At 35.9% G+C, this 14636-nt stretch overlaps 1 protein-coding gene across 2 annotated transcripts in view; it reads right to left on the reverse strand.

The window, feature by feature from the left end:
* ORC5 (origin recognition complex subunit 5) overlaps positions 1–14636 on the reverse strand; it is an 84186-nt gene that overhangs the window by 41511 nt on the left and 28039 nt on the right. For both annotated transcript variants that reach the window (XM_028844816.2, NM_001261088.1), the window contains 3 exon segments: positions 5800–5852; positions 4022–4134; positions 2479–2526 (listed from right to left, as the gene is read on the reverse strand). In XM_028844816.2, coding sequence (XP_028700649.2) covers positions 2479–2526; positions 4022–4134; positions 5800–5852 — 214 coding nt within the window.

Genomic DNA, 14636 nt, shown 5'->3' on the forward strand with positions numbered 1-14636 from the left:
ACCTTCTCCCATCCTATTCTCCCTTTCCTTCTCTAGAAAAATTCCACTATCTAGAATTTGATGTATTCTCATGAAGGTTTTATACTACTGCATATGTATCCACAAACAATATACAGCATTGTTTGCATGGTTTAAAATTTTATATAAATGATATCATTTTGAACATACCTCTCTACCAATTGCTTTCTGAGATTTATCCATATAGATACATGTAGCTCTAGTTCATTTTTAAATTACCTTACAGAATTCCATTTTACGACTACTTAAAAAAGATTCATTATTATTACAAATAATCCTGTGACTGATAATCCTGTACATTTCTCCTTGTGCAAATGTGTGTTTCTCTAAGTAGGACTGCTGGATTAAAGTACAAGGCAGAGTCAGTGTTTGCCAACACTGTTTCTTCTCTGACACACAAGAAGACTCCATTTCTCAGTCTCTTGTGCAGTTAGATAGAGGTCATGTAACTGGGTTCTGCTGGGCCAATGAAATATGAATAGAAGTGATGTAAGCTACTTCCAAGCCTGGTCTTGCACCTTCCTTCCCTTTAGTGGCAACTTCAGAAGCCAAAATGTTTCACTTCATATCACTGTAAGATGAAAGAGGGCCACTCAATTCATATTCAGTTATGCTGTAAGCAACATAAAAAATTCTGTGGTATAAAGCCACCATGGGTTTGGGGGTTTTGTTTGTTTGTTTGAGACAGAGTCTCGCTCTGTCGCCCAGGCTGGAGTGCAGTGGCGTGATCTCAGCTCACTGCAAGCTACGCCTCGCAGGTTCATGCCATTCTCCCGCCTCAGCCTCCCGAGCAGCTGGGACTACAGGCGCCCGCCATCATGCCCGGCTAATTTTTGTTTTTGTATTTTTAGTAGAGATGGGGTTTCACCATGTTAGCCAGGATGGTCTCGATCTCCTGACCTCGTGATCCACCCGCCTTGGCCTCCCAAACTGCTGGGATTACAGGCATGAGCCACTGCGCCTGGGCGAGGTTTGCTTTTTACTACAAGCATAACCAGTCTATCCTAATATTAACATATTAACTTCAGCAGATATTGTCAACTTGCAGAATACGCAGACTCTCACTCTTCTACATTATCACCAGCACTTGAAATCACAGACTTTTTTAGTTTTGTCAAACCAAGAGAATGAAATATCTCACTGTTGTTTTAACTTTTTCTCTCATTAGTGAATAAGGCTGATAATCATGTCATGATTATTAGACATTCAGGTTCCTTATTGTATCATTTATCCATTTTGCTATTGAATTTTTGTCTTTTTCTTATTGGTTTGTAATGAGTCTTTAAAAATTCGAGACATTAGATCAGACATGGTAGCTCATGCCTGTAATCCCAGGAGTTTGGAAGGCTGAGAGGAGTGGATCATTTGAGACCAGCCTCGAACTCCTGGGCTTAGATGAGTCTTGGGTGAAACCCTGTCTCTACAAAAATTAGCCAGGCATGGTGGTGTGTGCCTGTAGTCCCAGCTACTAGGGAGGCTGAGATAGGAGGATCACTTAAGCCCAGGAGGTTGAGGCTGCAGTGAGCTATGATCACGCCACTGCACTGCACCATGGGTGACAGAGTGAGATCCTGCCTCAAAAACAGATAAATAATAAAAATTCTAAAGGTTAACCATTTGTCTGTTGTAGGAGTTCAAGAACAGTGGTAAACATCATCATAGGCTCTGGAGTCAGGAAGTCCTGGAATTGAGCAAAACTGCCTCTAAGAATAAGGGAAACAAAATTTGCAGTTTCTATAGTGCAGAGTTTATAGTTCAAAATTCTCCATCTTCTGACAAGAGAAGCAACAGTGGTTTGGACATACAAAGTGGAAGAAATGATCTGAATGGTCTAAATGCTGCTTTAACCAGTTTCAACCTTGCCTGACCCCCCCTTCAAAAGTACTTAGTGCTTCTAATCCCTAAACTTTTTCCAGATTCCTAAGGCCAAATCAGCTAAGTTTGAGGCTTAGGTTTTAGCGTTTTCTCCAATCTGCTTAGTCACCTCAATATCTACCTACCATGCAATTCCAATTTCCGGGGATCTCTCATCTGCTTAGTATTTATGAGTTTACCTTTTTTATTTCTTCAATGTCATTGTCATGGGTGCTTCAAAGGGGAAAGAAAAGAGGAAAATGCCTGTATTCAATTGGCTGTATTTAACTAAATAATCCAGGGTAAACTGCTTCATCTACTAAAACACTAAAAAAACTTTGTCAACTCAGTTTTAATCTCCAGCACCAGCTCACTAAAATGTGCCTTCAAACACTGTATTCAACATAACATAACAGTACATATACGGTTTTGTACAGTATATGTACAAAAACGGTACATATACTGTACGGTTACAGTATAACGGTACCATATCAACGCAAATAAGTTCCTATATTCAAATGACAAATACAATTACAGATGTATCTATTCCCTATATTATCTTCATTTCTTAAGTTTCTTCCATTAGAGAAATTAAAATATAAATACCTTTTCGTGTTTTTTTAGAAAGTTGGTTTTCTTGATTTTTCCATGATGCTGCAATTAAGGAAAATAAATTTTAAGTTGAAAAGATAGTATTCCACAAAACCAGAAAACATTATTTATTTAAAACATGGCACACATAATACTAATCTATATATCTTAGGTTTCTAAATAATTATTCTTCTTATCACCTTGTATATATATTAGACTTCAACATATTTTAGGCCAATTTCATTTAGACTTGGATTGGATGTAAGATTACTTCTGCATGTAAAAAAAAGAATTTCTAAAATAAAATAACGACATTTCCTAAAAGAACTTATTATATTGATTTAGTACAGCATATACATTGCTATAAAAGTGAAATTTCCAAAGAGATATGGATTTTTATTCATCTCATAAACAAGTCTGGCAATTCACATAAAAAACGCTGACAGAGAGCATTTTAGTAAGGCACAATTCACATAATAAACACTGATGGAGAGCATTTCAGTAAGGCACTCACGATTCAATAGTGGGAGAAAACAATAGATGTGGTCCTTGCCCTCTAGAAACTAAAGAGGGCCAGGTACAGTGGCACACACCTGTAATCCTAGCACTTTGGGAGGCCGGGGTGGGAGGATGACTTGAGGCCAGGAATTTGGGACCTGCCTGGCCAACATAGCAAAACCCTGTCTCTACCAAAAACATAAAACTTAGCCAGGTGTGGTGGCGCACACCTGTAATCTTAGCTACTTGGGAGGCTGAGGCACGAGAATCACTGGAGCCGGGAGGCGGAGGCTGTAGTGAGCCGAGATCACATCACTGCACTCAGGCCTAGGTGACAGAGTGAGACTCGTTCTCAAAAAAATAAAAAATAAAAGTTCTGGAGAGTAGCACAAGACATGATAAATAAGTAAATAAATAAATAAATAAATAAAAATTGTTGTAAGTCCAAAGAAGAAAGCAAACATAGGAAACAATAAAGAGGACCTATTTTAAGATAGGTTGTACAGGGAGAACTGCTTTGAGAAGGCAACATTTGAACTGAAGCCTGAAGAATAAGGAGTAGAGAAGAAGCTTTCTAGAAAGACAGAACATACAGACAAAGACCTTAAGGTAGGAAAGAGATTAGAATGTTTTGAGGAAAGAAAAAGGCTAAAGTGACAAGAACATAGTGGGTGAAGAAGAAGAAAAAAACAACAACTCTAAACTGGGATTTCTCTAACTAATGAATGTACAGGAGAGGCTCCTTCAGTGTGCTGGATAATAATTCACTATAGTGAGAGTTTTAAAACATCCTCCACACTTTAAACAAAACTCTATGTATTTTTAAAATCTGAATTATTACCTAAAGTATATCTGATTTCCTCTTTTCTATGAAACTGCCTACCTTTTCTCAAATTTCAGATTGTGACATTAATGTAAACCCTTTAAAGAATGAGTCCTAAATATGTATTTGGCAATCTTATTCTAATCTCTTCCCCTTAGAAATTTACAAGTGTTAAGAAATTTCAAAATATTCCTGGGATCTTAAAAAATAAAGTGAAAAAAAGTATGTTATTATTACCTTAAGAAAAAACCTCTTGTCAGTTCTTGCTGGATTGTATGAAGCAAGGTATGCAGCAATTAGAATGAACTTAGAGTAATATGGAAGTTCCACATGAGTATGCGCTGAGAGGCCTATATAACAAAACACTTTGATGAAGTACTTATCAGGCTACCATTGGGTTTTAAGTATCTCTTCTCACTTAACTTTTGATTTCCATATGGTATTCTCTAGTCAAAATGACCTATTTCCTTATCTTAAAAAGTGTCATGATAATGATGGTCGTGGTGGTGATTAACATTATCATTAATGACAGGCTTTACTCAATCTATTATTTTTGCTTGATTCTTCTCATTCTGAAGTCTAAATCCTACTCATTCTTCCCTTCAAGGCCACGCTCTCCCTTAAACCCCTGATGTCCCCCTACCACATCAATAGAAAAACGTATTTCTAACTATGAATTCCTACTTTGAGTATTCCCACATAACGTGATGCCTTATATTAACAGTTAACTGTACAGGTTGAGTATACTTTATCCGAAATGCCTGGGACCAGAAGTGTTTTGGATTTTTTTCAGATGTTAGAATACTTGTCTATACCAGTTGAACATCCCGAAATTCTAAAAAATCAAAGAAAACGAGCATTTCCTCTGAGCTCATGTCAGCACTCAGAAAATTTTGGAGCATTTTCTATTTGGAAGTTTTGGATTCAGAATGCTTAACCTGTACGTAAACCATACCCCTTAGTAAACAAAACTATTTGTTGAAGGAGCTATTTGTCTAATTTTTTTTGTATTCCTATATGACAAACTATTTGTATTCCTATATGACAAACTATTTGTCTAATGTTTTTTTGTATTCCTATACTGCCTTGCACATAGGAAATAACTGATGAATGGATAAATAAAACAGTAGGGTCAGTCAAGTAGCACTGATTCTTAAGGGAAGGGAAGAAATCTGATATTTCCTGAAAATCTACTATGTGTCAGACACTGTGTTAGGTGCTTTACTTAAGCATCACTTTGAATCTTCGCAGTAACAATGCTAAATATTCTTCCCATTTTACAAATCAAAAATTGAGCTGGGTTCAAGGTCAAACAGACAGAAAGTAGTGCAAATCAATTACTACAGATTTGTTCTAACTCTGGCATCTATCCCTTTTCCTAAAAACATACAACTAGAAGTCACTTGTAAAGCATCTGGAGCATATAACAACCAAAAAAACACAAAGCAACATCTTAACATCACTATTTCACACCATTTTCTTTAACGATCAGCCACTGACATTTTTAAAAAAATAACATTTTCAATATTTGCTTATTTTTTAAAGTAAAATTAGTTCTATTTAATATGTGGCATGAATCCAAAGTAGCAGTTTTCTTAAAGAAAACAAAAGCACAAAGCTTTCAAAACATAACCACCAAAGTGCATACCCTAAACCAATTAACATAAAATTACATTTTATTCCACAAAACTCATGAAATATAAACATGAGATAAAACTGTCATATAATTAGATTGCTTTAATAAAAGCATTTAAAGCAATAGAAACTGCTTGATTTTCATGATATAATCCAATATTTAGAAAATAGAAAGACTGGTATTCAAACTTTATTTCCTCCCATTAAATTAGAGCTTCAGTTAAAGAAAATTCATTAATCAAAATAGCATTATAGCTTGAAAAGTAAATTCTCTTTTATAACATTGTTTCCTGACTAAATGCTCTTTAGTATTAACTTAGTATCTTGATAATTGGCTAAAGAAGTATCTCTGGTAACTGTCTCAATACTTCCTTTGATACCTTTCAGTTGCCCGGGATCTGTGTCATCTTTCTGTAGCTTTTCCCATTGGGAACTGAAAAAAAAATAGAAGAGCAAAAATGAATTAAAAATATATAAAATCAATATGCTGTACTTAAAACAGAGCCCTAGAAAAACTAAATTTTTTAATTTATTAACAAAATAGAAAATAAAAATATTTACATGCAATAAACATGTTTGTACCTGTACAAAATAATTTAATGTATACATTAGAATGGCATAAATTTATAAAGCAGTATCTAGATATTAACTATTTAATAATCTCTTTTACTATGATCACTGTTGTAGCTATCAAAAAATTTCACCCAAGCTGGGTGTGGTGGCTCATGCCTGTAATCCTAGCACTTTGGAAGTCCAAGGCAGGAGCATCACATGAGGCCAGGAGTTCAAGTCCAGCCTAGGCAACATGCTGAAACCCCATCTCTACTAAAAATACAAAAATTAGCTGGGTATGGTGGTGCATGCCTGTATTCCCAGCTACTTGGGTGGCTGAGGCACGAGAATCACTTGAACCTGGGAGGTGGACGTTGCAGTGAGCTGAGATTGTGCCACTGCACTCCAGCCTGGGTGAGGGTGAGCCTCTGACTTAAAAAACAACAACAACAACAAAAAAACAATAAATACTACCACCTACCATTCAGTAAAACTCCCAATGTTCTAGTTACCATATTAGATACAATTGTCATATACTATTTCTAAACTCTATAGGAATCCCTCAAAGTAGGTATCACACCAGAAAACTGAGGCTCAAAGGTTAAGTCACCCAAGGACATTTAGCCAGTCAATACTGGAGCTATGAGTTGAATCCTTGTAGGATGCTTGCAGAGTTCAAGGTATTTTAATTGCTCCATCCTGGCCTTACTTACAATTAAAACTGCTAAACAACCAAAACACTATTAAGAATATGAAGTGATTATGACGTGACAAATTTTTATAAGGCAACACACTATAGTATAATGAGTAAAGAATGCCCTAGGACAGTTTTAGCTGCATGACTTCGAAAAAATGAATTGTTTACTCATAAAAAAAATAAGGCAATTTGATGCAAAGGTGCTCACCAACTCTAAAACTCTCACAGAACTCTCAAAAATGAGCTAATTTACAGGACTAATTTAAAAATAATGCCAGATTTGAACAATTAAATATCCAAAATCTGCATGAAGAACAGGTTGGAAGAGATAAGGATGAGTGTGGGCCTTCTTTGAGTATACTTTAAAAACAGTAGTTTTAGCTTTTGAAGTATTCTTTGATATTCATCTCTTACGGGTATAGCAATCAACAAGTTTATTTTATTTTCCCCTTTCTCTTTTCCTTCTTTTCCCATTTTTTTAAAGTTGTAATAATCCTACCTTGTCAGAATACATAATATTTACATACTATTCTTCTACTCTTATTTCCACCTTAATTTTAGTTTGGAGCTAAACTTAATTAAATTCAATGTTCATTATCAATCCTTTTGTTCGTTTCTCCAGTCATCTCTTTCACATCAAGGTTGTCCTAAGAAATGCCTTATGAGTAGTGTTCTCTGAGTTCTTCCATATTTAATATTGTTTTTCTCTAGCCTTGATAGTTGAATGACAGGTTGACTGAACATGAAATTATTTGGCTTACACTTCCTTTCTCCTTGAGTTTCTTGAAATTGTTGATGTATTTGTTGTCTTGCTTTTTCACTGACTGACTTTCATTTGTAAGGGACTTGTATTTTTTTGCCTGAAAGCTCAGAGATTTTTTTTCTGTTATTTTTAAAGTCTAAATGCTTTCCAAGAAGTCTCTGTGGTAGGCTGAATAATGGCCCTGCCTCCAAAGATACCAAAGTCCAAATCCCTAGAACGTGTGAATACGTTCTTATGGGGTAAAAGGGACTTAGCAGATGTCACTGAGTTAAGGATCTTCAGGTAGACATTACACTGCATTATCCAGATATGCCCAATATAGTCACAAGGATCCTTCTAAGAGGAAGACAAGTCAGACATAAGAGAAAATGCTACGCTGCTAGCTTAGAAGATGGAGAATGGAACTACAAGCCAGGGAATGAAGGCAGCCTCTAGAAGTTAGAAAAGGCAAAGAAACAGATTCTCCTTGAGAGCCTCCGGAAGGAAAGCCCTGTGGACCCATTTTAGACTTCTGACATACAAAACTGTAAGACAGTAACAATGTGTTGTCTTAAATCACTAAATTTCTGATAATTTATTACAGTACGATATACTAGTACAGTTTCAGAATTGATCATTCTGGATTAATTGGGAAAACAAACTGTTTTGATGTGTAAAGCTAGGTTTTCTATTTCTGGAACGTTTTCTTGGATTATAATTTTAGATCTTAATTCCAATCCATCGTTGTTTTCTGTCTTCAGGAACTCCAATTAAATATGTTAAATCTTATTTGTCTATCATATTTGTCACACCCTACCTGATTATTTTGACCTCTTTTTTTAGTTTTGTTCTCTTGGTTATTTTCAGTCTTCTCCTCAATGTCCCTTATTATATTCTCAGTTGAATGTAGTTTCCTTTGGATATCTTATTTTTTCATTTTCATTTCTGAGATAACTACTATTGCCTGAACTTTGCTCCTGAGTTTGATCAACTTTTATTTCACATCCCCCTGTTCTTTGTCCATTTATTCTAAGTTACTGAATTTCAAAATTAAAGTATGCTTTCCATACCTGAAAATGCTTTTTAAACAAACCTAAATCAAGTCAAGGTGTCGTATTGCAGTCTTCCTCTGCTTTGTTTTGGGTGTTAAGGGGGAAATTTTCATCAACTAAACTGTTTTATTCACGTTTTCTGTTTCTTCCTAAATAATACCTTTACATGGCTTTTCCATGTTGTCTTTTCTTCATTTTGAAATGCCTAATGTTTGGCTTGGTCAGTAATAACAGGTGATTTTATGAATGCAGGGGTAAGGTTGTGGGGTGGCAAGATTACTTAATTCCAAAGTGCTCCCTTCTGGAAAAATAATGAAGTCAAGTTTCTTTAATATATGGTGCTATTATGAAAAGGAGGGATTAGCTTCTGATTTTGTTATTTCTTTTTTATTTGGGGGACAAGAGGAATCTTTAATTTCTATCCTTTCTTTCCATTCTTTTCTTTCATTACCACTCTCAAAGGAGTATCTCACACTTCTGAATCAACTACTTGTCTCCCCTCAAAACAGTACTTTCCCAAGACTACCATGCTAACTCTGGTCCCACATACTCCTAAAACAAAAAAAAATACAAAAAATTAGGTGTGGTAGCGCATGCCTATAGTCCCAGCTACTCAGGAGGCTCAGGTGGTAGGATCACCTGGACCCAGAGAGGTTGAGGCTGTAATGAGCTGTGATCTTGCCACCGCACTCCAGTCTGGGCGAGAGAGTGGAACCCTGTCTCAAAAAAACGAAAAACAAAATGTCACTTTGATTCTCCAGTAGCCAGTGCTCTCTAATCCTTCCAGCCTCAGAATTGTTCAATACTTTCTCACTCAGGGTTGAACTCTCTTTCTTCAAGCTATTTCATTTTTATTTCACCCCTACTAGTCAACCCATCCCCTGTACCAACAATCTTCTCTTTTCCTTTCAGTCTTTGTTTGACTTTTCACTTCAGCATGAGCTCCAGAGCCGGCCCTGCTGGTTTCAGTTGATCACTTCACTACTGATATATACAGCAATCTCTAACTCCTATTAATACAGCAGGCAAGAGTTACGGGTGGTTCTATTGGCTCTCTTTATTGATATTGCGGACAGAAATAAAGTGGCCATAATTATCCTATGGGACTAGAAGTCCTTTCATAGCTGAGATCTGGCCACTGCACTCCAGCCTGGGCGACAGAGCGAGACTCCGTCTCAAAAAAAAAAAAAAAAAAAAAAGAATCATTTTAACAAGCAAACAAGTTTTCCTACATTTAGAAGATCACAAGCTTTTCCACTCTGTGATTTCCAAAAACTCTCGTTAAATGAATTTTTGTTATTGAAAAGGGAAAAGGAATAATAGTATCTTTGTAGTATTTCTGCTAATTAAGAAAGAAACTATTAAATTTTTACCTGAATTATAGGCTAATCAGCTAATTAAACTGAAATCAAATAAAATTATTAAGGAAAAGTATTTAGTGATAGAATACGGCATTCATGAGAGAAAAACTGTAAAAAAAAAACAAATTGACTAGAAAGAAAAGCAGATAGTGTTGATGTTTTTAGGTTTCCTATATTAATTTGTAATCTAGGCTTAATCTAATATCTAATAAGACACTTTAATATTCACAATAATTTTCAGATATATTACCTAAATCTTGTAAGGACTTTTACAGGAGGAAGCCAAGGCCTAGAGGTCTTAGGACTTGTTAAAATCATATATAGCAGACAATGGCTGAGCTGGAAGTCAAAATCACGTTCTTCTCACACACTATGTGCCACCATGTCTCTCCTGAGCTGTTTCTCTACTAAGAAATTTTAATAACAGAAATATGTCGATTTATAATGGCTCATCTATTTATTTTATAATCAAATTTTCATTATATCATGTAAATATCTAGCATAAATATGGCAAAGCTAGTACTGACTTTCCTATAGCTTTCCAGGTTTTTTTTAAAAAAAAGCTTTGTTACAAATTGTGTAACATAATGGAGTCACGTGTGCTAAAACCCCCAACAAATAGAGCCGGGGAAGGCCACGAAGAAAGGGTTCTCATGGATAATGCTTGATAAAACAACTATCGCAAAAAACTGAAAAAAACCATAATCTTGCACAAAGGCCATCATAACCTTATACAAAAATCCTGTGAGGATGTTTGCCCAGCAACTGCCTGTCAAACTCCGAACTGGTACCACCTTTGTTATTGATCCTTGTAGCCAAGAATAATTATCTCAAAATAATTATGTAATTCTCCTCATTCTTCCTTTAAAAACCTTTGTCTCCCTTTACCTCCCTGAATATGCAGAGTTTACTACAACATGTGCATTCCCACTGCAATGCCCATTCTCAAACAGATAAATCATTTTCTTTTAGAGTCCCTCTCTGTTATTTAGGTTGACATATCTCGAGTCAAAAGTGGGACTTGCAGCAAGATCACCTTCAAAAGGACTCAGCAATTCTAAGAACTGGTAAATAGTACTCACTTGAGCCCTCTGAGCCTTGGGCTTCCGCGGCTCACCTTTTCTGCCCTTGTGAGCCTCCTGCTTTTTGATGGAAGCTCCTGAATTCATTCAGGATCTGATTAAGGCCACCTTAATAAAGGGCCTTACAATCCTCTTGGGATAATAACAACTTTTTGCCTTTTCTGGCAATCCCTTTCTGGAACAAGGACAAGTGTCCTTCTGGTTTGAATACTCTGGTTATTATAAAATTTGTGTTCTGTGAGGTATGTCTTTTCTGGTGAATTCACTTCTGGTTCTGCATGCCTAATTTAGTATTTTGTTTAATCTGCATACCTGGGTTTAAAATTTTTGTGACTACTCTTATCTTGGTTTCATTTTGGTTTGGTAACATACATCTGTAAATAATTTAGCTCCTTTCCCTTGCTTATTTCTAAGAATCTACAAGAAGCAAAAATAAACATTCTAAATGGTAGGCACATGATGGCTAATTAAAAGCCACTACAATGGTCACCACCATCAAACACTAGTCCAAATGCTTAATATTCCCTGACAAGACATTCTAAATGGTAGGCACATGATAGCTAATTAAAAGCCACTACAATGGTCACCACCATCAAACACTAGTCCAAATGCTTAATATTCCCTGACAAGATTTATAGGATTTTCTTTGTTCTTGAGTGATTAATAAGAAACAAAATGGGATCCTCAAATTCTAAAGGCATGCCAAAACAATCTTCCTTTGGGGATTCCAGCCAGCTATATTATGGACTATTCTTGGGCATATTTTTTAACTGATGGGCAAATTGTTACAGAAGGTAGCTAGTCAGGCATAAGCAGGACAGGAGAAGGCTCCCCCTACCGCATCAGGAATGTCAGGCGACCCTAGGGTGATGGGCAGGCTATTGTCACACTGTATCTCTAATAATTGGTCACAGCTGGCACCATGCAAAGGCAGTCTCCCAATAGATAGAAACACCTGAAACTGGTGATCAGAGGCTTTCCAATAAGATCTCAGGAGTTGTGTAGGTAAGCTCAGGTATGTGCAGTACGAGGCAAAATAGAGGCGTTTAACTACTATACGACCTTCCAGGGACATTCCACTGGTAAGGGAAGAACACCTCCAGTGAGCATGTGTACAAGGCCAGTAAACACACTGCACATGCTCACCTCCCAAGGGCTAGCAGGCCACTGCGCACATGGACAGCCCATCACAAGGGAAGAATTAGAGAAGGGTTGCAGGAACCCAGAAGTAAGCCAACATGTAAAACTCTAAGTCAAAGGTCAATGGGGCACTTATCTTTCAAGTCGCCTGCTTGGCTTTCTTACAAGTGTACTTCCTTTTGTTCCTGCTCTAAAGCTATATAATAAACTTGCACTCCTGCTCTAAAACTTGCCTCAGTCTCTCCTTCTGCCTTATGTTTCTTGGTAGAATTCTTTCTTCTGGGAAGAAAAGAATTGAGGTTGCTGCAGGCCCAAATGGATTTGCCACGACATCAAGGAAAATTTGGAGCACAATAGCCATTATTTGAACTATTTAAACTTATTTAAAAAACTGTAACCAACGAAAGAATTAAAATATGCAGAGCATTCTAATTTCTCTACTTCTCTGTTTTTTTCCTGCCTACTTTGAATCTAATAACTTTTTCTGCTGGTATTGAGATAAACTTGCTGCTATGGCATTCAAGCCAGGATAGAAACAAAAGGGGAAAAAGTTTTAGAGTGCTTTCAAATTATTGTTTTACAGATTACATCAGCTCCATGGCAACTGACAACTTAGACATTTTCTGGAAATGTAAATTTAGGTTTGCCTTACTATCAATTGCTTTGAGTGACGGAACAGTTAATTAAAGAGTTGATAGTTCTAAAAGAAAAGAGACAAATGTTTATAAGAGTCAGTCTCTCAGATCAAAGAGGTCAAAATCTTGAGCTCAGAGCAATAATACAACATTTCTCTATCTGGCATAAAAATGGCTTCGTCTGTCACGCAGGGACTAGAAAAAGCTGAAACAAACCAACCAAAACACCCCGCTAAAACACTTCCCCATCTGCACCAACTAGTCAAGCAAATGAGACCAATAAACAAAAGACAGACTTGTTACTAATTCTAGGATACTTGGAGATTTTTTTCTTATATAATTCAGTTAGTCCTATCTAAAAAATAAAAACATTGGAATGTGTAACACTAAACTCATCTGAAACTGAAAAAAAGATAAAAAGAAGTGTTTTTAAAAATCAAACTGCTATGGAAACTGCTTTATCCAAAATGTTGGTCCAGTCTTCGTAAGATTGCCTACTGGGACAAATACAGTTTAGTCATGAGAACAGGTCCCACTTTTATCAGAAATATAGTTTGGATCCAACTATCTTTTTACAAACTGGTGTGTATATGTGTTTGTGTTTATACGTGTATACACGTGTTGTGTTTTACGTTGTGTCTACATGGTAAAATCTGGCACAGTTGTCCAGAAATCCCTTAGGGAGTTCTATTCAGATTGGCTTAAATAATAATGAAAACTGTTAAAATATACAGTAATTAAACCAAATGACATGTGACTTAAATGAACCTTTAATAAATAAGCTAGTTATCTAGGAAAGGCATAGAAAGGGAAAGCCTGGCTGCATTAAAGGCTTTACAGGGCCATTTCAAAATAAGTCAAAGAAATATTTTGGGGTAAAATACTTTGATTTCCTTTATTGTCTGCTGTCTGTCATGTGATTCTGTATCAGAGTCCAGTTGGAATTTAGTTTCTTATTTACACAGAGTCTGTTTTGTCACTCTTAGGATCTCTCTGCTTTAATGTTAATGATGGTCAGTTGTGCCTAAGCTCCAAAAGGGAGGGGCTATAATGGATGTGTCTAGCCTCCCTTTCCCTCAAGGCCAGGAATAGAGTTTTTCAGGTTTCTGTGGGGTCCCCTTCGCCCAGGAGTCCATTTAGTTGGTTAGGGAGCTTAGGATTTTATTTTTTATGTACAGTAGTTCAATACTTTTTAAAATATAAAAATAAATAAGCAAGCTGGTTTTAAACTTGTTGATAAAATAAAAATAGAAATGTCTTCAGAACTGTCAGCATAAATTTTTGCCGGAATTTATGGGCCAGGTAGTTTTATATTTGTCTCCACTAGACAAGAGGTTTTAATAAGGTGTAAGGGTTTGACACAAAAGTACAAAACTATAAACTCAGCCTAAAAACAGAACAATCTTTGTTTGTGTAACTCTTTGATAAATAAGACTAATTTAATATTGTTGGTTTAATAAAAACAGCTGTATCTCCAAAGTGATCAGCAAAATACCCACAACTTTAAGGTTCTCACTTAGGTGAATACCTGATATTCATAGCCTATAAAAACGATTAACATGGAAATAGCTTGAACTAATGACTAGCCTTGGCTAATGCCTCAGTTTTCATAAGAAATCTACTTATAATTGTTAAAAATAAATAAATTAGATGAATGTAGGTGGCATAAACATTTATAAATAGTTGAATTAAATAACACTCATTAAATGTCTGAATCGCTTCCAAATAAGATAAAATACTGAAATATAAATTACTAAACATAAGTTTGCTCTTGGCTTCTTAATGTCTATAAAAGGACTATATTTGGGATTATCACTACACATAAAAGGTTATACAGACACATATTTACAAAATTATAAAATTGTTCTCATCTATAAAAAACTGATATGTGACAAAGTTTCTTGCTTCCTAGGTTTTTACTAGAAACTGAGGTTACTAAAAGTAACCTTAACAATT

Source organism: Macaca mulatta, chromosome 3 (assembly GCF_049350105.2).
Source record: "Macaca mulatta isolate MMU2019108-1 chromosome 3, T2T-MMU8v2.0, whole genome shotgun sequence".
In the NCBI taxonomy this organism is placed as follows: domain Eukaryota; kingdom Metazoa; phylum Chordata; class Mammalia; order Primates; family Cercopithecidae; genus Macaca; species Macaca mulatta.